Source organism: Lycorma delicatula, chromosome 9, assembly GCF_047948215.1.
Source record: "Lycorma delicatula isolate Av1 chromosome 9, ASM4794821v1, whole genome shotgun sequence".
Lineage (NCBI taxonomy): Eukaryota > Metazoa > Arthropoda > Insecta > Hemiptera > Fulgoridae > Lycorma > Lycorma delicatula.
This window is the reverse complement of record NC_134463.1, coordinates 118195864-118222969: the sequence shown is the minus strand read 5'-3', so window position 1 is coordinate 118222969 and position 27106 is coordinate 118195864. Positions and strand designations below refer to the sequence as shown.

The 27106-nt window shown below is 31.1% G+C and overlaps 1 protein-coding gene across 10 annotated transcripts in view; it reads right to left on the bottom strand.

Annotated features, from left to right (window-relative positions):
- pHCl-1 (pH-sensitive chloride channel 1) overlaps positions 1 to 27106 on the bottom strand; it is a 1039090-nt gene that overhangs the window by 350450 nt on the left and 661534 nt on the right. The window contains exon 1 of one of the 10 annotated variants that reach the window (XM_075374864.1): positions 8445 to 8506. The exons of the other annotated variants lie outside the window; for them this stretch is intronic. Coding sequence (XP_075230979.1) covers positions 8445 to 8499 — 55 coding nt within the window. The 5' untranslated portion in view covers positions 8500 to 8506. Of the gene's footprint in view, positions 1 to 8444; positions 8507 to 27106 lie in introns of those variants that run through there. 10 annotated transcript variants of the gene reach the window in all.

The window sequence follows — 27106 nt, the reverse complement described above, 5'->3', positions numbered from 1 at the left end:
ACTGACATTTTAGTTACCAAAGTTTTTATTTTTTCAAACAACAATATTATCCCCTTCAAAGCTGTGCCCTTGGACAGCTATACACCGGCGGAGTCGTTGTTCCCACTCCTGGTAGCAACGCTGGAAGGCTTCAACTGGTCGGTCACAGTCTTTTGAATGTTCTCCAGAGTTCCAAAATGACGTACTTTTAAGACACGTTTCAATTTCGGGAAAAGGAAACAGTCACAAGGACTCAAATCAGGTGAATAGGGGGGGGGCGGGTTGAGGAACCGTAGGAATGCGTTTTGAGGTCAAAAATACCCTGATGGAAATGGCCGTGTGACACGAGGAATTGTCATGACGAAGCATCCGCTTGTTTGCAATGTCTGGTTTCACGCGAATCACTCTTTCCCTGAGTCTTTCAAGGACTCCTTTGTATAACACTTGGTTGACAGTTTGTCCTGGAGGAACAAATTCTTTACGCACGATACCCCTTCTGTCAAAAAAGCAAATCGGCACGGTTTTGATTTGTGATTTGCTCATTAGAAATTTTTTCGGTCGAGGAGATGACGGAGTGTGCCACTCTTCGCTTTGTCGCGTTGCTTCAGGATCGTATTAAAATATCCAGGATTCATCACCTGTGATCACACGATTGAAAAATTCTTGGTCGTTGTTAATCCTCTCAACAAGAGCAACGCACACGTTTCTTCGATCGTCCTTCTGTTCCGTTGTGAGGTTTTTCGGTACCGATTTCGCACAAACCTTTCGCTTGTCCAAATCATCTGTCAAAATTTGATGTACGGTGAAAATGCTTAAATTTAACCGTTCACTCATCATCCTTATTGTTAAACGAAGATCTGATCTCACAAGAACCCTCACACGCTCGACGTTTTCATCAGATTTTGAAGTCGAAGGTCTCCCTGAGCGAGGTTGATCTTCAACGTGTCCTCAGCCTTCCAAAAATGATTTGTGCCGGCGGAAAACTTGGGCTATTGATAAGCAATCCTTCCCCGTAGGCCTTTTTCAACTTTTCAAAGGTCACACTCGCTGATTGCCCAAGTTTAACACAAAACTTGATCGCACAACGTCGTTCTAAATTCCGATGCTCCATTTTCGTAACGCACAACAAAAACACAACTTCACTGATGGCGCTGTCAAAAATAATGTGTTGGCTGAACGGAGTTGAAACTCTTACTGAACATGTGCAAGGAATGAACAAACCGGTCTGGCACAGACTGGTAGACACAGCGTTGCCAGATTGCTCGCAGCGTTACCAATCTTATTACTTTTCTCACACACCTCGTAAATGTTATATTTTTATTTTACTATATTTTAAAAAAATTAAGCCTTACGTAAAAAATATAACTATAATTTATTCGAAAAATATGTATTAAATTGTCGATGTTTTGTTTGAGAATATAACAATGTTTTTTTTTTTTTTAAATTCCTCTAACGTTTATGTTTTAATAAGTTTTGGCTTTTAAATTTTTTAAATAAAATCGAACTCTTTTCGTCTTTTAAATATTAAACTCTTGTCGAAGAGGTTTATAATTTATTAAGTTTTCTGATTACTTTACCTTTTTTTGAACTGAAATGTTTAATTTCTTAGTGCATTTCGAGGTTATTACAGATTTATTTTTGATAATGTTGAGCACATAATCATGCGAAATAATTTTAACTGGAATCTTTGAAATATAACGATGTCGATATGGTTTGATGTGGATGTGACGTATTTCCAGACGGTTTAAAAACTCATTTTATTCTAGTTATATATTTGATTTTTAAATGAATATTTCAAAATATTTTGATAATTGTGATTTAATCTTTTCTTTAATGTTTTTTAATTCGGTGTCTCCCAGTTAAGTCGACGACCTAGATGAAGGTCAATCTATAATTAACCATATCAGATTGTGGTATTTGCGTATTGATCTATATAGCCTTCTTTTATGAATATATATATACATATATATATATATATTATTGTATTTTGTTTCATAATAATTTTTATCGTATGTAGGTAAATTATTAATCTGAAAACAACAGGCCAAACTCATTTTAATTTTTGTCGTTTTAAAATTAAAAAAAACGCAATAATGTCCAATTTTACTATTCGGGATATTAAATTAATTATAAATCTCTTGCAAAAAAAAAAACTAAACTAATTACTACTTTCATATACTAAAATTTAGAAATATAAATTTAAACTTTATCAGATGCAAAACATGCATTCGTGTTTATAAATTAACAAAATGCACACTGTATAATAACGGTTACTAAAATTAAAAACACAAGAACAAAAATCCTTAATTTACTAATAAAATTACCTATACCCAAACAAGAAAAATTTTAACAGAAAATTTTGGTATAAAATTAATCAATTACCGATTACTTACTACAAAATAATATGCATTACTAATAAATAGTTCATTATATTCAGGTTTTATAAATAACAACATTAGTTAAAAAGAATACATTATTTACAAACTACACGTAATATCTTTGCCGATGAGTTTGAAGGTTAATAGCTCACTTTCATAATAATGGTAATTAATAATGAAGACTTAGTTTACTAAGTCATTTTACCGTTACACTATGAAATTTAACATTTTTCTTAAATTAAAAATTAATGAAAACTAAACAGATGCACTCACAGAAATAGACCTATTAACTGCATCTTAACTAAATATTATTCATTGTCTTTATCTGATGGACGGATTTTTTTTTTAATCGATTTCAACAAATGTCTTTTTATCATTTTGTTTTTATTCCATAAATTAAAATAATATTATATCTGAATTTTAAGGTAAATAAATAAATAAAAAAAAAAGAAACCGCTACTGAAAGGAAAGTACAAAAACGTCATACACATAATTATACTTAATCGTTTAGAAAACTCTATAGCTCTAGAAGGGAAAGTATTAGTCCAATTTAGGCATATGCGGTTTTCGTCGGATCTTGACGTTTTCACACCTATCTTTTTTCAAGTTTAGCCTCCGGTAACTACCGTTTAGATAATTCTTCAGAGGATGATATGTATGAGTGTAAATGAAGTGTAGTCTTGTACATTTTCAGTTCGACCGTTCCTGAGATGTGTGGTTAATTGAAACCCAACCACCAAAGAACACCGGTATCCACGATCTAGTATTTAAATCCGTGTAAAAATAACTGGCTTTACTAGGACTTGAACGCTGGAACTTTCGACTTCCAAATCAGCTGATTTGGGAAGACGCGTTAACCACTAGACCAACCCAGTGGGTAACTTTTTTCTTAAATTAAAAATTAATGAAAACTAAAGAGATGCATTCACAGAAGTAGACCTATTAACTGCATCTTAACTAAACATTATTCATTGTCTTTACCCGATGGACGGATTTTTTTTAATAGATTTCAACGAATGTCTTTTTATCATTTTGTTTTTATTCCAAAAATTAAAATAATATTATATCTGAATTTTAAGGTAAATAAATAAGTAAAAAAAAGAAACCTCTACTGAGAGTAAAGTACAATAACGTCATAAACATAATTATACTTAATCGTCTAGAAAACTCTACAGCTCTAGAAGGGAAAGTATTTTAATCGGTCCAGTTTAGGAATATGCGGATTTCGTCGGATCTTGACGTTTTCACACCCTGGAAACCCAAAAATCACAAAAAGCGGATTAAAAATTTCCGGGTGTTAATGTTCGTTTTGTACGTGTGTGTTCCGTGATGGCCCATAAATTATCTTATATCTGCAGAACTACAGAACTGATTTTGAACAAAGTTGGTCAGCTTGCTTCTATATACGGGATATTGATGAGATTAAATTTTAAACTTAAAAGGTCAAGGGGGTGAGGCTGTAGAACAAGGTTACTCAGTATCTCGAGATTTCGCCTAATTAAGATCATATTTTTCTTAGGTACATTTCTTAACGATTAAAAAATAACAATATTTCAAAAACGTTTTGCAAAATCGTACCCCCACCCCAAAAAATGCTGTTATAGTAGTCTTTTTTTTTCTTTTTCCTGTTTAGCCGCCGGTAACTACCGTTTAGATAATTCTTCAGAGGATGATTGAGGATGATATGTATGAGTGTAAATGAAGTGTTAGGTCTTGTACATTCTCAGTTCGACCATTCCTGAGATGTGTGGTTAATTGAAACCCAACCACCAAAGAACACCGGTATCCACGATCCAGTATTCAAATCCATGTAAAAATATCTGGCTTTACTAGGACTTGAACGCTGTAACTCTCGACTTCCAAATCAGCTGATTTGGGAAGACGCGTTATAGTAGTCGCGTTGTAGTAGTGTTATAGTAGTCTGATATGTTGTATCGTCACAGGTGAGAGGTAGAATTAAATAAATGAATAATATTTAATGTAACTCGGTTTAGTTGTGTATCGAACTCGACTGCCCGGTCGACTCGGTACCTGGTGTGTTCATCCTCGCGGCTACAACAGTCTGCCGACGGTAGAAGCGAAATTTGTTCTATTTAAGTTGTGAAATCACAAAGCCGTGTTCCGGAAAAATTCTAAAACTGTGTTTTCAGATTTTTTGTAACTACGATTGTAGACTGCTGCCCGTAAGACAACCGGATGTAAATCGAGAGTTACCACTCAAGTGGGGATTCAAGCGAGAAATGGTAACTGAAAGCCGGAGTTCATCGCTTGTACCGACACAATTTGTTTTTCGATTTGGTCACTATGGATGGCGGTAAAACCTTTATTTCACCTTAATCTACAAGTTTCTTCTTGTTTTTCATTTTCCTTTATCACTTCACTGCGCCTTCTTCTAACCACTGCATCTTTGTTATTAGATTTTTGATTTTTCTTTAAAAAATTCCCAATACTGGATTTTCTCTTCAGAGATCTATTAGTCTGTCAATTCTTTACCGATTCTAACAATTAATTTAATGCGGTTTTTCTTTGAATATTCTTTATCGAGCATATTTCAGTAAATTTCTAACTGAAATACTCTACGGAACATTTTCATTCATTTCGTTCACTCTTGAAATATACCCGTAAATCGTTAATTTTTTTCTCTTATTGAATCTGTATGTTATCGGTTTTTTGAAAGTATTTTTTTTATTTTCTATGTTTCGTTCCTTTTACGGGTTCTAAAATATTCCTTAAAATTCTCCTTTTTTCTAATTACATTATTTGTCCTTAACTGCTTAGATTTAAACATATTAATGTATAAAGTTTTTTGGATTTTATTACCGTGTCCTAATGTCTTATTTTTGCGTAAATCCCTTTAGTTATCTCGCAAGCTCTCTTTATTTTTCCGATTATTACACTTATTACCATTTTTTCTATTTTGTCAAATAGTTTCTCCTATATATTAACAGTTTTGATTTTTACAATGCTTAAGTTTAACGAATTCGGTGTATTTTTGCCTCGTCTTTAACTCTTATTATTTCTGCAGCAGTATTAACTATAAAAAGAAAGTATAGCGATCGGCCAAAATTTTGGGTATCGAGATTTTTGCAAACGTCAAGTTTTCAAGACCTCCTATCCAAAAACCAAAAAAAATAAAAAATAAATAAAAAATAGAAAAACAAATAAATTATAGAAATCTTTAGGAAATGTATGTTTTTTACGATCGTTTGTTATTGACTTGTGTTATGATTGATATATCCGAACTGGATAAATCATAATTTCATTAAAAATAGCTTAAAAAGGTTTTATAAATTGGTTAATGTTGGCATTAAATTTTGCACAAAATTAATAAAAGAAGAAAGAACGATTTACCATTTCTTAGTTTTTTATTTTTTCTATAGCGGTCGTAAAAAACATTATAAAAGCTTTACGACTAAAGTAATTATTAAATTATCTAAAATTTCAACATTTTAAGTGGATCGGATTTAAGTAAGGGTGTTTTTAAAAAAAAACATATTTTTAATTATATAGCCATCATTGTACTCAGATTTTTTTTAATGAAATGCAATTTTTTTTTTTTTTTTTAGTTTTACTGAATAACAATGTACCAAATCGGGTCGATTTACTGAAATAAATAATTTCTCTGGTAACTAAACTAAATCCCCAAAATACAAGTGGACTGATTGGGGTACCCGTAATTAAAATATTAATTTAAAAAAATTTAATTTTCAACATTGAAAATTCAACTTTATCTAGTATCAGTTAAACCAGCGGGAATTTGAAAAACGGGTTACTATCGGACCCGAAATAATTTTTTATAATAAATTTTTTTATAATGTCTGATATTTATCTTTTTTCAAATTATGGGTGTTGCCAAAAGTGAAATATAAGATTGCCATCGAGAAAGGGCTCATATGAGACCCAAAGGTTTTTACTAAAAATTAGATTTCTTTTTTCTAGCAATCAAACTCTAAATGCAACATACATTTGGCAATAAAACCGTGATTTGGTCAAAGTATCAACTGAGACCCAATTTCATTAAAAATAGCTTAAAAAGGTTTTATAAATTGGTTAATGTTGGCATTAAATTTTGCACAAAATTAATAAAAGAAGAAAGAACGATTTACCATTTCTTAGTTTTTTATTTTTTCTATAGCGGTCGTAAAAAACATTATAAAAGCTTTACGACTAAAGTAATTATTAAATTATCTAAAATTTCAACATTTTAAGTGGATCGGATTTAAGTAAGGGTGTTTTTAAAAAAAAACATATTTTTAATTATATAGCCATCATTGTACTCAGATTTTTTTTAATGAAATGCAATTTTTTTTTTTTTTTTTAGTTTTACTGAATAACAATGTACCAAATCGGGTCGATTTACTGAAATAAATAATTTCTCTGGTAACTAAACTAAATCCCCAAAATACAAGTGGACTGATTGGGGTACCCGTAATTAAAATATTAATTTAAAAAAATTTAATTTTCAACATTGAAAATTCAACTTTATCTAGTATCAGTTAAACCAGCGGGAATTTGAAAAACGGGTTACTATCGGACCCGAAATAATTTTTTATAATAAATTTTTTTATAATGTCTGATATTTATCTTTTTTCAAATTATGGGTGTTGCCAAAAGTGAAATATAAGATTGCCATCGAGAAAGGGCTCATATGAGACCCAAAGGTTTTTACTAAAAATTAGATTTCTTTTTTCTAGCAATCAAACTCTAAATGCAACATACATTTGGCAATAAAACCGTGATTTGGTCAAAGTATCAACTGAGACCCAATATTTTTTAATAAGAATTTTTGTTTTTTGGTAAATTATATTTTTAAAGTAAAAATGTTATTTGATCAACTGAATTAAATCAGACCCAAATTTTTTACTGAATTTTTACCTTTTACACAATTTTATTGTGTAAAAGGTAAAAACCTAAAGGTTTTTAAATTTAACATTTAGAAACCTTTAGGTTTCTACGAAAAATAAAATCGGGAGAGTTATATTGGCTTTTTTATATTTATGATTTTTTTCCCCGTGGAGCTCTGTAATCTGAGTTTCCCCGCTATTTTTTTGAAAACGTAAAGCTAAATTTCAGCCAATTTGATATTTTTGGTTTGTGCCGACTGAAATTATGAAATATTTAATCGATTTCAGCAAATAAATGTTATTTCATGCTAGTAAAAATAAATATTTTTTAAATTATTATTTACATGTTCTTTTTTAACTTATAAAAACGTACATATTAGTTTTTTTTTTGTAATTTTTATTAATAAAATCCACCATATCCGACTACAATAATCATTGCCTTAAAATGATTACCGATAAGTTGAATTTTGTTATAAAAATCCTCGGATGGGAAAGTGAATTAAAAAAAAAATAAGTGAAATTTTTTGAAAACTTTTTACTTGTTTCAAACGAGTAAAAGTCGAGTAAAAGTAATTTATTTTTAATTTCAATAATAAATGACTTTTCGTATGTTAATACAAAAACAAAACAAAAAAAAATCGATCTTAATTATTTACCATTATTATCATTATTAGTCATTAAACTTCATAATTTATTAGTAAAGATACCGTACGTCAAGTCTAAATTACATAAACAACAAACTATTTTTACATAACAATAATTATAAATTTTTCTACCATCTTATACGTTCATATTAATACATATTTTATAATTATACAATAAGAAACAACAAACACAAAAAACCGGTGATAATCATTTCAAAAATTTACAAACAGCAACACCAAAACAAATTCATTGTGTCTAATGAAAAAATCATTCATCACATAACAATTAAAGACACAAAAATACAACAATAACATTTTAACGACATATAAGGAAATATATATAGAAGATTTATATATAGTAAAAAACAACACTTATTTAACACAGAGCCAGGCAATCGTGCATTTGTGCGCATACATAAAAAATATGTATATATATATATATATATATATAGAAAAGAAAAAACATATACACATATGTTTGAATAGAGACGTTTAGAAATATTTATATATAAAGAGAAAGAGAGAGAAAAGAGAAACAAACAGATATAGATAGATAGATACAAAGAGGTTATTTTTAAAGAGTCAGTGAAAAAACGGACCACGAGACGACGTCCGCTTGGTAGAGTTGGAAGGATTGTCGGCTGGGGAGGTCATTCCACAACAGAAGTCCTCATCTGGAACAACCAGGGGACACCACTAACACCAAATACCCCAGGTAAATTACACGGAGTAAACATAATATTATATAATATACTACTATAACTATTAAATAAATAAACAAATACACACATTTAAATATGAAGTATATATTTTGTAATGCAAACGAAAAGATATATAAGTACGTAGGGTCGATAAGAAATAATAAAATAGTAAAAAAAAGCAATGTTTTTAAACGGATTGATAAGTTAATAAATAAAATAATTGCTGCTGCTGCATATGTCATTCGCTGTAGTAATAATACTGACCTTGACATTTTAACGAAGTATAACTTTATTTGACGCAGAACAAGTATTTTTATTAGCTAAGCGAGTTCGTACATCAACAAGTAAACGATACAACATTTTTTAATTCGGCAAAGACATTCTAATTCTTCATATCTTTATCTGACTCTCCTATTTGACTGTTTTAACCTCGCATACGCAAATTTCTTCCTTAATCAAACAACTTCTATTACGTCGAATTATCCTATAAAATATAATTATTAAAAGGATATGATGTCATATTTTTTATTCAGCGGTGCGTTTACGATAGATGATTTTTATTACTGCGTTAAGTAATTTTTTATTAACGTAAATTACATCTCACTTTTGTGGATTAATGTTTACTCACGAATAATAACGAAAATTAACATAGTGGAAAAAATAATTATAAGTTACGCTAGCATAAAAGAATTAAAAAATTAGTTAATCAATATAACTAATTGAAGTGTATTTTTTTTGTACGTGTGAATATGAATTTCAAATACTTTGGTTTAAAAAAACGTTAAATTTAGATTGAAATAAAAATCTCAAAATAAACTTTTTTATTCATTTATCTTTTCTTTCCCGGCTATATAGAAGTACTCCTACTCAATAGCTATATAGCTATAAAGGAAAATTATAATAATCGGATCTGATTTTGCATGTTACAATTTCGCAAATTTTTATATTCAATGACCCTATTCAAAAAAAAGAAATATAATTTTGTACTTTTTAGTTTACGCCCCCAACTTTTTTTTGCATTTTTTTCATTTAAAAATTACTTAATATAGCGTGTTTTATAATAATTGATGAATAAAACATTAGAGAAAACGCACTAACATGCTGTTTTATACCGATCACTTTAAACATATTAGTCAAAGTTAGCGAGCGTAAGTTAATGTTAAGTAAAGCGATAAAGGTGAGAGGTGAGATGTGCTGACCATTTATTCAAAAGGTGGTCCAAGAATGATGGTAGAAATAAACGAGTCCTCGTTTTAAAAAAACAAAGTACAATAGAGGCAGGCAAAATTCTTCTAAATCAGTGGGTATTTGGAGGTATTGCAGAGAAATTATAAATATAAATAATTGCAATAATTACTGAATTTATTATTTAAATAATCAAAAATTACTATTAATTAGTCAACATTAGCAAGCGTAGATTAAGTTTGGTTAGATTATGTTTGTAATTTATATTTATAATTCTAAACAATAATGATTATATTTATAATATGTAAAATATGTTAATATGAAGAATGTTTAAAAGACCGGTAAAAAAAGCTTGTCAGTGTGTTTTCTCGAACGTATTATTGAGTTACAGAGTTATTACAGTATTTCTGTAATGTTTTATTCATCCATTAGTATTAAACATACTATATTAAATAATATTTATGTGAAAAAATGCGAAAAAAGTGGGCGGCGTAAAACGAAAAAATACTCATCATTTTAAAATTGGAAAATTTTATAAGGATGTGTGTATATCGGTATTTTTTACGACTGGATACACTGATTTGGCACGGTGATTTCTGTATAAGGGCATTAATGCAATTTATCGGTCAAGGGAGCAGGAAGACACGACTTCAAATACCCCCATCTCAAAATTTTACTCAAAGGGTAGGTAAATTTTTTCACATAATTTAATACCTTTTAAATAACTAAAATACCTTCCTTTGATATTATTCAAACCATAATATAAGAGAAGGGGTGAAAAAGTTTTATTTTTTATCATTTCTGGATTCAAAATCACATTTTTATACTAAATAGATGATTCTATTACTCTGGTATGTCATTATGGTTATGTATTCGGAAGATTTCGTTCCGGAGTGTAGGAACTCTTTTCAACTTTTCTAGTTGCAGTAGCATAACTAATGAGTGTTCCAAAAGTGGCTTTAGAATTTTAAATGACTATAACCGAAAAATGTTTTCTTTGTTTAAGGAAAACTTTTACACGCGCCAAGTCGAGCGATATACAAATATAAACTTGACTCTGCTTTTACAATAACAGCATACTGAAATCATACAAACTTATGAAAATTGTCAGTCCATAAAAGATCATAAATTTTGTAACTTTTTGGGAGCTTTTGATCGTCCTGCTAAGCAAATCGAGATTTAGCAAAAAAATTTTAAAAACTGGGTTTTTTTAATACCACCTCTCCTGAGCCGGATTCCCAGTTAAGAGTAACGCAGCCCAGGGGAGTGTCCTATAACTCTAACGGGCTTCCCGCCCACCAACTGAACATCCGGCAAGGCAGGTCGGCCCGCCGCCAGATTCAGCAATGCCGTAATCTTCATATCCACCTCCGGGGGCGGGTCTCAGTCTTTTGAGTGCCTTTTGCTCAAATGGGAAGTCCCCAATGGGATCCTCCACTGGGACTCTGGTCTTGACTGCCCCCTAAAAGACATCAGGTCCAGACGATCGTCGTCACAGCAGAAAGCGTCACACATCGTACACGAAGTTCGTAGCTGATCATCTGAGCCAGCATACCGGCCCTTACAGCTGGGGCTGTCCAACACCTCCCGCTAGAAACCCCTCCTCCGTTCCTCATCATTTTTGGCTCGAAGCACCGTCCGATAAAACAGGATGAACGCATACCGCCAAGCTGCAGAAGCGATGATGTAATATAGCAGGGACGCAGGTGACAAACCAGTAATTTCCGCACGAGCCCATTGTTCCTCCCATTCGAGGCACTGAAACAGGGCGTTTTCGACGGTGTCATATTCCGTGCAGTAATAAGGTCGGGGTGTCACGCCTCCCAATACGATGAAGGTATCTGCCAAATTGCCACGGCCTGTGAACATTTGCGTGGTGTAATAGTCAAGCTCACCGTTCTTTCTTAAACACCACGATCGCAAGTCCGGTGTTAAGATTTTCATCCAGGATGTCGTTTCCCCGGCCAGCCGTCAATCTTGCCAGATGTTAAAAGTGGATCCCGTACCCACGCAGTCAATATCCCGGCGTAACTCTCTGTCCTTTCCTTTACCAATAGATCGATGGGATGAACACCCGTTAGCACGCAGGCAGCATCATATGAGGCGGTCCTATATGCAGCAATGATCGCCAGTAACGAACGTCTGTGCACATCCCGAAGCCTGGTAAGGTTCCTTTTGATCGGTAACGTTGAGCCCCAAACCGGGGCGGCGTAGAAAATAATAGATGCGACAATAGACAAAAACCGGGTCTGTTCACAACGAACCACACTTAGGGAGGCCAAAACCTCTAAGTTCTGCTGAAAACATTGTTCGTGTTTGAGAAAGTGTCGAAAATCGAGCCATCAACATTAATTTCACGGTAATTTCAAGAATTACGCATTCATTCGGACCGGTTTATGGAAAATCTTACAGAAGGATTTGCATTTAGATACATACAAAATTCATCTGATTCAAGAGTTGAAGGCGACGGACCGTCATTAACGGAGAAATTTTGTTTTTGGATGTTACAGAAAAAAGCAACAGATCAACATTTTTCGCATAAGATCATCTTTAGCGACAAGGCTCATTTCTCGTTAAAGGGTACAGTTAATAAGCAAGATTGTCGCATTCGGTGAGAATAAAACCCTCGACTGATTAACAAAGGATAAACTTACGCGCAAAAATGTACGGTTTATGTTCTGGAGGAATCATCGGCCCACTTTTTTTGAAAACAATTAAGGCGATTTGTTACGGTGAATGCAGAGCATTATAACGAGATGTTAACAGACTCAATTAAATGGAATTGACTACAATGATCTTTATTTTCAACAGGATGCTGCTACTTGCAATACAGCACGAGAAAGCTTCGCGTTAATTCGTTATCTTACGGAATGGTGATGTGAATTGGCTACAAAGATTTTGCGACTGGCCCGCTTTAGACTTTTATCTTTGAGTTTATTTGAAAAATAAAGTTTATGCTAATAATTCAGCAAACATTCCAAACTTAAAATATAACATCCGAGCCAGTATAAGGGAGATTCAAGCTCCCATAAACGAAAATATCCTTCGAAATTTTAATGTTAGCTCGATGCTTGTCAAAGTGGCCGCGGTGGACTTTAAATTATATTATCAGACTTTAAATTATATTATCATTCATATTTAATTGTAGTCAATATTACTTTAATTTGAAATAAATTTTTGTTTTTGTCTTCAGTCATTTGACTGGTTTGATGCAGCTCTCCAAGATTCCCTATCTAGTGCTAGTCGTTTCATTTCAGTATACCCTCTACATCCTACATCCCTAACAATTTGTTATACATATTCCAAACGTGGCCTGCCTACACAATTTTTCCCTTCTACCTGTCCTTCAAATATTAAAGCGACTATTCCAGGATGCCTTAGTATGTGGCCTGTAAGTCTGTCTCTTCTTTTAACTATATTTTTCCAAATGCTTCTTTCTTCATCTATTTGCCGCAATACCTCTTCATTTGTCACTTTATCCACGAGTTATTGTCTTTATTTCGAGTTTATTTGAAATAAATAAACTCGAAATATTTCGTACAGTTTGATTCGTATACATAAACAAAATCCTAAAGCCATTTTTAGAACATTCTATATAAAGGGAAGATTTAGCGAACGACAAAAATTTTGCTCTTTGGGGTGTTTTGTAAATATAGACGTTTCTATATCTTCTTACTAAAAAACAATAAAACTTATAGAAATTTAAAAAATTATACTATAGGCGTTTGTACTGGTCTGTTTTTGCTTAATATCTCCGGATTGGCTAAAAATAAATTCTTTGAATACAGCTCAAACAAAATTCTACATATGAGGTAATATTGGCATTAAATTAAAAAAAAAACAACTTTTTTCCCCATCGTACAAGGGGGTGCTAGGGTAACCATTAATTTTTATTTTCATAAGTTATAGTTTTCTTGATATCTTCAGACTGGATAAACTAATTTTTATGAAAATTTTTACTATGATTGCTGTATATTTGATCACTGATGCCATTTAATTTTAGTTACAATTAGTCAAGGGGGTGGAGATAACGGCTTTGGACAAAATTTTAACTTCACCAGAAGAGTAATGCAATTTTATGCCGGCTTTTTTTATCATCATGTATAAAAGTATGATAAATATTATACAGTCAATCAGACTGTGAATGCAGTCTGATCTCATAAATTCTATGAAAAGATAAAGATTTTTATGACGGACAAAAAATCATTTACGCGGTTAAAAATCTCATTAAAAAATTTCGCTTCTTTCTAGATATTTAAAAAATTGAAATAAATTTTGTTTCGGTTTAAATTATACTCGCAATAAAAAATTATTCTGCCAGGTTTCAATCTGTATTGTTCAGCATTTAAATTAAATTTATTAAATAAATTTTTCTTCATTTTCGGTTGACGTAACTAAATTTTTTATCAAAATTTAAACTTTTCACGAATTTTGTTTAAAATTTTATTTAACTGGAAATTTAATGAAATTAATGTACTACAAGATTGTACTTTATAATACAATAATTTAAAAAAAATTATTACAGACAGTTCTGAGACCTGTTATATTGAATTTTTCAACTCAAAAACACATGACACCATTACATTTTCCCATTAAGTTAAGTTTCAAAATTTTATAATGACTTCATTTTACCCTTGGAGCAAAAATCATGGTATAGTAATTTTTCGCAGCCTTAACTAAAAAACAAATCATTTATGATGCACATTTGTATGAAATTTCTTGTTTATATTACTTTCTAGATAGCGCTATTACAATACTTTCCCGTCTAAAGCTAGGAAAGAATTGCAATCGGTCCGATTTGGGCATATGCGGTTTTCACCGGATTTTCACGATTGCATACCTAAGGAACCAAAAAATCGGATGGAAATTTTATATCTTCAGAAGTATTGGACAGATTTTGACCAAATTTGATCTGATTACTTCTATATATCGGGCATTGATGGCATTAAATTTTCAACTAAAAAGATCGTGCGGGTGAGGCTGTAGAGCAAAGTTACCCTCAGTATCTCGATATTTCGCCTAATTAAGGTCATATTTATTTATTAACAATTAAAAAGTAACAATATCTGCAAAAAGTAATTTTTAAAAATCGCATCCCTAACGCAAAAAATGCACTAACTACTGCTATGTTGTGACGTCACAAGTGAACGCTAGGAATTTTTTAAATAAATAATATTTAAAATGTATGTGTAAAAACTAGTCGGGTCTCCAACTTGATCCTCCGGTTGACTCGGTGCGTTAAGCCTCGCGGCTACACCAGTCTGCCGACTGTCAAGTGAAATTTGTTCTATGCAAGTTGTAAAATTTCATTAGTTTAGTTAGTGCCGACCGTCACCGCTCATTTCGCCACACTCGCGCGAATCAAATTCGGTATGCGCGCGCGCTTTAGTTAGAATCATTGAATTAAATAAACGAAAAAAATATTATATTTAAATAAAATTATAAATATTTTAAATTAAGTTGTGTGTGTAAGCCGTGCATCAGAAACAACCCGTAATTGTATTACTTTCCCGGAATGCGGTTTTAGCCTTTTTTACTTGTAGAATAAGTCCTGAATTTTTTCTATTTCTTTGTGATACATTCTGTATGATATCAGTGTTAATGTATTTTTTTATAACACTTCAAACAAATGAAGCTATTTGATTTAGTGAATCTGTTTGTACCAAATTTTTATGAAAATCAGACTAGGCGGTAGAGTATTTGATTTTGAAGTTTCGGTCGGGTTAAGTTAAGCCAGATGAGTTCTGCTAACACGTTTAGCCAGCTTTTTAATCATATAATGCAGTCTGAATTATATCATCTCTACTTCCATAATTCAAGGTACGGATTCATTAACGAAACGTGGAAAGAAAAGCCGTTTTCACAACATTTCAACTTTGATCAGACCTTTAGTTCATCGTGATGTAACAATCCTGCTAAAAATATCTATACTTAATCGCCGTTTTATATTAAAAATAAACAAATTGTTAATTTCTAATATAATTAATTGTATTCCTTTTTTTGTCGCATACAATATATTAAAAGTAACAAACGTATTATCTAGTTCTATTAACGTCTAACTTTATCATCTATTATAATAAAACTTACAAATATGTATTACTAATTAATCTAATGACTACAGTGATTTCATTAGCTCTTTTCTGTGGCGGTGAAGAATTATTAGTTAGGGGGACGAACCATAAGTTCGGTCAACAAATACCGATCGCCAAAGAGCAGAAAGAATTTCTTTCCGTTTCTTATTAGTCTGTCCGCTGTAAAATAGTAGCTCTTTGATAACATTAACTGAGAAGCAGTTCACCGATACTGTTGACTTACAGTAGCAGTATGTTGTAAACAACTTCTGAAATACATTTTTTTATAATTTCATTATTTTTACAACGCAATCGTACGGTAAACTAGTATTATAATTTTTAAAATGTCGATTTATTAAAAAAAAACAACACACACACAAACAACAAACTGTATTTAAAGTAACTTCCTCTCTACTTTTTCCGACAATTGTTAATTTTTTGAATCCTGAGCAATGCCATCTTAATTTTGAGCATAAATACTATTTATGTCTAATATTTATTATAACAGAGTATTTTTTTAACAGTATTTTTAAAATGTTTGCCGCCGTTTTATTTCAGCCATACTGGATTTAAATTTATTTTTCTAAATAACATAATGGTAATATGAAATAACACCTTTAAAATTTAACGAAAAAATCGATAGCAAAAACCGCGGATTGATATCCTTATGCGTTGTTGATATATTAGCCTTTAAAAACTTAACTGATTAAATGCATTTACTTTATGATAAATTTAATTTTCTAAATTTTGATCGATAGTAAATAAATCAAGTAAAAATAAAAATCATTTCTCTTTAAGAATTTATGAAAACTCATGATGATTGTGGATGCTTCTTCATTCAATTCTACGATAAAAAATAATGCTAAAAATAACTAATAAAAATTAGATTCCATTTACATTCATAAATTTTCTCTTAGAAATCTTTGAATAAATTGTCGGAATTCATATCTGATAACGTAATAGTATTGAATTTAGTCGTGTATGAAATGTTTGTCTCCTTTAGTGAATCTTTCACACAATTCTGTACGTTAATATCATTTCTTTTTTTTTGTTGATTAAGCTTGTGCATGGAAATATGAATTTTGTATAACGATTATCAATTTTTTAACGTAGGTAAAATGCCGCCGTACCTGACCGGGATTCGAACTCGGCATCTCCGGATGTAAGGCCGAAACGTTACCACTCCGTTACGTAGATGAGCAACGACGGCACCTTAATATCATTAGCATATAAATGTTACGATACAATTCTTTTGATTTTTGGTTACGATCTTGAAGTAATTTTAAACCGTTCGTTTAAGATCATCGTTGGTACTGAGTAAATGTCGCTTAACTTCATTACTGATTTGATGAAGCATTTAACCGTTATACAACAGTTAACTGCATCTAGGCTCAGGTTGACAGAATTGCTATCCATTCATTTATCAGCATCGATGGCAATTTTACGGGAGCAGAGTATCTGAAGATGTAAATCGAGTCAATCATTAGAAACATTACTGCTGATTATCTGATGAATTCCTACGAGATGAAACCGTTGTCCAGAAGGTTGATGGACCACCCTATTTCAATAATAAAAAATTAAGAGAAATTTTAAATGTTGAATTTTCGAAAAAGTCGAGGAAGATCAAATCTCATTGATTTTCAGCTCCGCTGGTCAGCAGGGTCTCCATATCTTATGCCACTGAACATTTCTTGTGGAGTCATTTAAAGTCTACTCTTTACAAGGCCCTATAGCAGGTATTGAAGACCTGAAGAACAGGAAAATTGATATGTCTGCAATTCCTTATCCTTTATATCCTTACAAATATAAGAAGAGTATTTCAAATAAAATATACTTCTGTTAAACCTTGAAAGATACCATTCTGGGCAATTGTGCTCCTAATAATATTAACAATAAAAACACTACAAAGATATTCAATGTTTTCTATTAATATTAGCTTTAAAAGTTAAAAAAAGAAGATTTTTATTTCAGAAAACGGAGTAATTTTTATTTTTACTTGATTGATTTACTACCGGTCAAAATCTAGATATTTAAATTAATAAATAAGCGCATTTGATTAGAAGATTTTTTAAAGGGTAAACGGGAAATGATGACTGGTTAGTAGCATCCGATTCAAGTCCTTTTTGCTCGCTGTCGGATAGCAGTTCACTTTGATACTGGCTATATCTTTGAGTACATAGAAAATTCATGTCTAAACGATAAAATTAAAACCGGGATATGTTCATTTTGTTAGCAAAAAAACTGGATTCTAGGAATGTTTTACTGAAAAAAATCTGTGGTCCTAAAACAAGATAAAATTAAATTATTAATATTTATAATTAGGCCACAGGATTATGTTTGTGAGCCAAAGACAAGCAAACATTTAAAAAAAAAGAATACAATACATTATCAAACAAAGATAAAAAAGAAAGAAAACAGAAACGAGTCGATACGCCAATTACAATTCAACAGTCAACACTAAAGTAACACTAGAGTCACACTACAGTCGATCGGTAGGAATAAAAATTACTTCTGATATCTTGCAATATCTTATCCAATCGACTCTTAAAAAAATACCAATAGATGTAGCACTAATAACATCTTCAGGCAGTTGGTTCCAAAGATTAACCGCTAGAGAGAGTAAGTGCTGCTTTTAAAGCTGTATGAAATATTTCATCAGTAAACTCAAACGTGTGACCACGAGTACGTCTGTCAAAATTTCATGTAAACAGTGGAACTGAAGTTAAACAGTGCCCATTTAAAATCTTGAAAGCTTCAGTCAGTACGTCCATATGCCAAAGTGGGAAGATCAAGGGAACGAAGCCAATCTTTATAGGTTGCCGTAAAAGGATCGTAATTAATATTATTTGTTTTTTGTTGAAAAAAAGGATTCAATTACCTTTATTTTGTGTACTATTTTAAATGCATGATTACCAAAAAAGGAACCCCTCCACTACCGAAAAATGGTTGTTAAAAGCTCGCAATTTTTTTTAATACTGAAGATAATCCATCAGTCCTTAGGTCTCTAGGATATGACATGAATATATTACTGTATTCTTTAATGCAATAAACTTTCTAGGTTAAACAAAAAATTAAATCAAATGAATCAACCGTCGATTAATATTCGTAACTTGAAAATGAATGAAACAAAGTTTGTATATTTTATATATTAAAAAAATTGGTAATGAATTGCCCCGGTTTCGCCAGTCAATTTATGCGATTAATTTCTCAATTCAATCATTTTGAGCTCTATTTGTATCTTATGATAACATAATTCCGTTTTATTGAAAAAAAATAACCAAAATTATTTTTTCTCATTAAAATTTTAAATTTAAGAAGTTTTATGACTTTTAAAGACATATAAAATCTGTAAAAATTGTCTTTTTAATTCGGTTAACGTTTGAGCTTTTAACTGAATAAGTGTAGCAGAACTAAGTATTTTTAAATTTATTGCGTAAAGCCAAATTTTAAAATATGTCGAAGATATTTGTACAATTGTTTGAAAAAATCTTTTAAGCAACGCTTGTTTTTAAAATACAATTTTTAAATATTTTTTTGTCTTCAGTCATTTGACTGGTTTCATGCATCTCTCCAAGATTCCCTATCTAGTGCTAGTCGTTTCATTTCGGTATACCCCCTTCATCCTACATCCCTATCAATTTGTTTTACATATTCCAAACGTTGCCAGCCACCACAACTTTTCCCTTCTACCTGTTCCTCAAATATTAAAGCGACTATTCCAGGGTGTCTTAATATGTGGCCTATAAGTCTGTCTCGTTTTATAACTGTAATTTTCCAAATGCTTCTTTTTTCATCAATCTGCCGCAACACATCTTCATTTGTTACTTTATCCAACCATCTGATTTTTAACATTCTCCTATAGCATCGCATTTCAAAAGCTTCTAATCTTTTCTTCTCAGGTACTCCGATCGTCCAAGTTTCACTTCCATATAAATCTACGCTCCAAATATATACTTTCAAAAATGTTTTCCTGACGTTTAAATTAATTTCTGATGTAATAAACTTATATTTCTGACTGAAGGCTCGTTTCACCTGTGTTATTCGGCATTTTATATCGCTTCTGCTTTGTGCGTCTTTAGTAATTCTACTTCCCAAATAACAAAATTCTTCTACCTCCGTAATCTTTTCTTTTCCTATTTTTATATTCAGTCGTCCATCTTTGTTATTTCTACTACATTTATTACTTTCGTTTTTTTCTTGTTTATTTTCATGTGGTGGTTCTTGCGTAGGACTTTATTCATGCCGTTCATTGTTTCTTCTAAATCTTTTTTACATTCGGCTAGAATTACTATATCATCAGCAAATAGTAGAATTATTTGTATTTTGATGAAAAAAAAAAGAATTCAATTACCTTTATATTGTGTACTATTTTAAATGTATGAATTAAATGTATGTATCTTTTCACCTTGTACTGTTATTCCGGGTCTAAATTGTTCTTTAACATCATTAACTGCTAGTTCTATGAAAAGATTAAAAAGTAACGGGGATAGGGAACATCCTTGTCGGAATCCTTTTTTATTACGGTATCTTTCTTATGTCCTTCAATTATTACTGTTGCTGTTTGGTTCCTGTAAATGTTAGCAATTGTTCTTCTATCTCTGTACTTGAACCCTAATTTGTTTAAAATGCTGAACATTTTATTTCAGTTTACATTATCGAATGCCTTTTCTGGGTCCATTAATGCCATATATGTTAGTTTATTTTTCTTTAATCTTCCTTCTGCTATTATTAATCTGGGCGCTAAAATTGCTTTCCTCGTCCCTATACTTAGGAGCATTGGAATAAAAAACTATTTTCGCAGATTATTTACAATTTATTAAGGAGGCACTTTAAAGCCTCCTCAAGGTAAGAAACTTAAAAAAAAAATATTTTTTTTTACCGATCTATATACTCTCTCGTTATTGCTACAGTAGCATACTCCTTATAACCGAAAAAGTAAAATTTATAAAAATACGAGGGATATTTTTTTTTCAAGGTCCGAATGATCACGAAATTAAAACCACAGTGAAAAAAATAAAAATTTTTATTTGTAACAAGTACATGCATAGAGCTACGCTATTTCTCTACATAGTCGCCACTCCGATTTAGACATTTGTCGTAGCGTGATACCAAATTTCCAATACCCTCGTTATAGAACGGAGCCGCCTGTGTTTTCAGCCATGTGTCTACGCTGGTCTGCATCTCGATGTCTGTGCCAAATTGTTCTCCTCCTAGCCACCGTTTTATGTGAGCAAAGAGGTGAAAATCGGATGTAGCCAAGTCCGGGGTGTATGGTGGGTAATCAAACACTTCCCAACGAAAACGCTGCAGGAACTTCTTTGTTACAGCTGCAGTGTGCGACCGAGCATTGTCATCTCGCACACAGTTTGCGGTACTGAAGTCTCTCACTCAAAATGGTGTAGATAGCTGACCTTGAAATTTCAGGAAACGAATCGCTCAATACAGAAATTGTGAATTGACGATTTTCTCGAATCGCCTCATCCACTCGCTCAACGAGATCATCGGTTGACACTCGCTTCCTTCCCTGACCGCCTGCATCATGAACATCTGCACGTACTGCGTTAAAGTTCCTGCACCGTTGTCGCACTTTGCTGTCACTCATTGAAGTTTCACTGTACACATTACTTATTCGTCGATGAATTTCAGCCGCATTTCACCCCTTAGCCTGAAGAAATCGAATTACCGCACGCACTTCACACTTGGCGGGAGATGCTATTGTTGTAGACATGTTTACCTGCTACCTGCCTGTTCAGAACTAAACGAAGTGACGCGGCGTGATTGAAGGCCATACTAGAGACAAAGCGCAACACATATGCGCAAAGGTTCATCCGTTTTTTGCGCGGGTTTTTATTTCGCGGCCGTTCGGACATTGAAAAAAAATAACCCTCGTACTTTTCAATACTTTCAGAATGTACAGTTAAGAAAAATAATCTAACTTTATTATTATTATTAACTGTATTTTAAAATTCTATTTTTTTGTCACTTATTTACGTAGTTACTTTTACCAATAAGTTAATACTATCATTATTATAAGTAAAACGGTTCGTAACATTAATATTGGCATTACTATAAATTAATACAAATTTAGATAACTTAATTTAAAAAAAAAATAAAAAATATTAGCAAGAAAAAGAAAGAGTAACCTTAAAAGAAAAAAATGTATTTTTATAGGTAATGGTATTTTAATTAAAAATAAAATCGATGTTGAAGGCATGGAATTAGACCAGATAAAAAAAAAACTAAAAAAAAAAACAGGGGATTAAATTTTCTTTTTATTGAAATGAAAAATTGTACCAGAAACTCTACATATATATTTACTTTTTAAGTACTACAAAATATATCGTGGTCTTTTAATTTTTAAAGTACGATCGTGTAGAATAAAGAAGTAAGCTCTATTTGAATATTTAAGATGTAATCACAATTGTTTTGGAAATGTTTCTTCTATTGATTTTATAAAAAAATAACAATCAGTATATACATATATATTGAAATAAAAAAATGATTCACCTTTATTTCTATTCACGCAAAAACTAATGAATTTCACGCAAAACTAATAATTTCAAATAGAATTATAACCCTTTATCCTTAAAAGTAGGAAACAACATTTAAAAAAAATCTTTTAATTAAAACAAAACTCTAGATAATCTAAAAAAAAACTGAAAAATGGTTATAAGGTTTATTTCTACTTTACATTCCATACTCGTAAAGATGGATACTCAAAAGAGTTTCAAATCAACGTACAATCGTGTCATTTATTCTTGGCTTATAATATAAGAAAGAGAAGGCATTAATGATTGATGGAAAGATTACTCTCTCTATTCAGTAAGATACGGGTATATCACAAAACAACGAACACCTAGACATAGATGTATACGTAAAGATCTTATCAGTTGCTGATAAGAGGAGACGGATTAAAAATCCCATAATCTTCTTTCCAAAAGATATATATCGCTGTTATATACATGAATTATCACTACGAATAAATTACAGAAGTAGAAGGATAGTGTCTAGGTTGGGCATCGGAAGAGATTCCACGAAAACACAGGAATGATTACAATCTATTATTAATGAAAGAAAAACGTAGTGATATACGATTTACCGTACCAAAGTACGCCGTCGAGAGGTGGTGCTGACGCTGTACGTTAGCCTACAACCTAAAACTGTTGAAGAAGCTAAAAAGGTACTGAGAATAATAGTTCAGCCGTTACTGTTTTGGGTTGGACTTTTTTTATATGATCGCTAATTTTTACTCTAATGATTCCCGAATATCATCATTTTCAACCGGCTCATTCGTTATGAGCCGGTTGAAAAAGGTGCGCTTAAGTTTTTATTAAACAGAATGAAAAAAATTGCAAAAATATCCATTTTTTTTTCTCCTATTTCCTTAAATAATTCGATAATTGTTCATTTTAGAGAAAAGATCGAAAAAGAGCTTTGTTATTAAATTTCACACGTAATATCCTCGGTTGCAAATAAAAAAAAACGTTTTTATTGATGCAGAAATAACAATAACCGCCAAGAAAGTGAAAAAAAAAAAAAATTAAGTCATTTTTTTCGAGTACTTATACATAGGACTTTCAGATTTTGTTTCAAAGAACTTTTTGATATGATAAAGCAACACGACAAATTACACCAAAATCGATGTGACAGTTTTTGCACAATAATTTTGCAATCAGATTTTAAACAAAATTCGATTTTTCCATATTCTTTACAGCCTGAAACAAAGTATCTACATAGTTTAAAATTTAATCAAATATATAAGGGTACTCAAACTTTCAAATACATTTTGAAAAATTTAAATCGGTTAATTGGGGAGCCTAGGGAACTTTTCAAATACATACACTCGCAATTTTCTTTGCTTTTACACAAACTGAATATCTTCACGAATTTTTAACTAAATTAATTTTTAAAAAACACAACTTAAAAGTACTCAAAAAGACGGTTCTTTTATTTAAAAAAAGTTTTCGATTCGTTAATTATTTAATATCTCCGGAGATAAAATCGATCTAAGTTGACCGCCATTGTGTAACTTTATTAATAAATTAATAGACTGATATTTAGAAATAATTCGCGTTTGGTAGAATGATATTTGAACTATTTAGCTTACACGATAGTTGTAAGCTAAGAAAAAAAACAATTTTGTTTGTTAAAACTGCAAGTATTTTTTAAAATTCTCTAGGCTTTCCTGATTAACCGATTTAAAATGTTCAAAATGCATTTGAAAGTTTGAGTGTTGTTTTACATGTGATTAAATTTTCAGGTAGGCTTTCTAGATATTTTATTTCAAGCTCTACACAATTTGGAAAAAATCGTATTTATTTAAAAATCTGTATTGCAAAATTATTGTGCAAAAACTGTCGCACCGATTTTTTTAAATTTGGCATGTTGCTTTATTATATCAAAACGTTATTTGAGGCAAAATCTGAAGGTCCTATGTATAAGTACTCGAAAATTTTTTTTTTTTTTTCATTTTCTTGGCGGTTATTGTTATTTCTGCATCAATAAAAACGTATTTTTTGATTTGAAACCGAGAATATTATGTGTAAAATTTAATAACCACCTTTTTTATCTTCGATTTTTTTTCTAAAATGAACAATTATCGAGTTATTTAGGGAACAGGAGAAAAAATGCACATTTTTGCGATTTTTTTGTTTAATAAAAATTTAAGCTGTACTACAACTAATTAAGATTTGGAAAAGAGAAAATCCCGTTAAATCAATAACAGGAACAGATAAAAATTCAATAAAAACTAATATATTAGGATTTTCTGATGATTTGGCCTTACTTTGAAGAGGTTAAAAAATAAATCACCAGCCTAGAAAAAATTTCCCAAAGGATTGACCTGAACTTTCTTATGAAAAGACAGAATGGATTCCTTCTGTATAAGCAAAAGCAAAGTTACGATAAAGAAATCAAAATAGTTGAACAATTTAAATACTTAGCTGAAATCATTTACTGCAGATTGAAGGAAAAAACATACTAACTAAAAACAACTAAAAAGAGCACAAAGTCTAACTTGGCAAACATACAATAAAAAAGTCTCTCGATAAAATCCAAAATTCACCATTATTCAGTAGTTAATCTTTCAGATTAAGAATGAAAGTAAAACGGACCAATTACTTAAAACAGAAAGACGAATTATCAGAAGTTGTATAAATAAAAGTTATCAAAAGGATGGAGTCTGGCGAATTGCCACAAATGAAACAATCTACAAACAAGTCGACCCGATTCTCAGTACAATGAAAAAACAAAGGATTTCCCATTTTTCCACGTATTAAGAACGCTTGAAAACCGAATTCTAAAACTGGTCCAAGGAACTAATAAAAAAAACCTGTGGAAAATATGTTGAAGAAATCCAAAGAGATCTTCAAGAAATTGGCTTGACGGTTGAGGACGCCTGTGATAAAATGAAAATTAACTACGAACTTCAAAACAATAGATTCAACGTTAAAAAAATAGAAACGCGTAAAAAAATGGAGATTACAGCAAAGATCCGATAGAATGAAGAAATACTGGGAAAATCGAAGACTAATAGAGAAATTCAAGAAGAACTGAAATATGGATGACTAAAGTGACCCAATGTGACCTCAAAAGTAAAAAAAAATATGTAAAAAATAAAAATAAATTAAGCACACCTTTTACAACTGATGCATAACGAAATAATCATTTTGATGATATTCCACAGGCATTAAAGCAAAAATTAGGTATCATATAAAAATCCAAATATTCAAATATGCTTATTTTAAAACAGATACCGCCTGAACTTTAAAGTCAGCCAGCGCTTTGGTCGTGTCTGTATAATAATCTTTGGAAATGCCGATCTCTAGTATTTCTTTGTAGTATTAATTTCCCTTTATAAATATTTTTTCTCCACTTAATAAAGTGTTTTTAAAAAAAATAAGTAAAGGAATAAAAATAAAAATTAAACGAAACTACTACTAAGTTTGAATGAAGGTTGTCTGAAATTCGTTGGAGATACGCATATTTCTTTTACTTCAGGTTCTTCAACTGATTTTTTTAAAGTTTTCCACAAAAATACGATTGTAACGAGATTAATAAATAAAAATATCAAATCATCTAATATGAAAATTAATTTTTTTCGTGTAAAAAGTCATTCATCCTAGTTCTCCTAGAAAACTTAAAAACAACCAAAAGAATCTCCTTTAAAAAAAAAAAAAAACAGGTTCTTCCTTTTATAATTTATCAAAAAATAATAATACAATTTCTTATAGTATAAAATGGAGAAAACGATTGTTAAATAGATTATTTTACTGCTGTTGATGAAACTATTTTTTTTTCTACTTCAGTAGAAAATAAGAATAAGAATAAGAATAATAACAATAAGAATAAGGGGAGAGGAATGTTGTCATCAGGCATTGTCTTTCTCCATGACAGTCGTCCGCCGCACACTGCAGCTGTAACAAAGATGCTTCTGCAGCGTTTTCATTGGGAATTGTTTGATCACCCGCCATACAGGACGGGCTTGGCTCCATCAGATTTTCTCCTCTTTGATCACATGAAACGCTGACTAGGAGGATAACATTTTGGCACAGACATTGAGTTGCAGACCGGCGTAGAAACATGGCTGAAAACACAGGCGGCTTCGTTCTATGACAAGGGTATTGAAAATTTGGTAACACGCTACCACAAATGTCTAAATCGGAATGGCGACTATGTAGAGAAATAGCGTAACTAGATAAGTATTTGTTACAAATAAAAATGTTTTTATTTTCACTGTGGTTTAAATTTCGTGACCGATCGGACCTTGAAAAAAAATAATCCTCGTATTAGTTTTTGTTTAATACGAATATTGTCATTTCTGAACGGGTTAACGTTAAAGAAATTATGTTTTTGAATTAAACAAAATCGGTTATGAATTTTCATCTAGATTATACTTATAAAAAAAATGTTTATGAATATTCGTTAAAATATAAAAATGATAAAATAAATAATACATCTCAATTAAACCTAAAAAACTGTCTAAAACAATTGTTACGATCTGTTTTTATGATTAAATCAATTCTGTAAAAGCAATGCAATTAAAATAACAGGAAGAATGCCTGTTGCTATTTTAAAGTATTAAACCTTCCCTCTTTTGTTTAGAAGAATACTGGAGCAACAGGCTCTGTTGGATTCTTTTTTTTTTATACATTGTACTGTTTTGTTTCGGAGGCGATAAAAATTAAACTTTAATATAAAAGTGGTTAAAATAACGTTTGTTTTCATATTTAGGTATAAGGTGCTAAAATTAGTTTTAAAATCTGAGAAAAAAATTTACGATTAAATAAAATTACTTTATCTTAT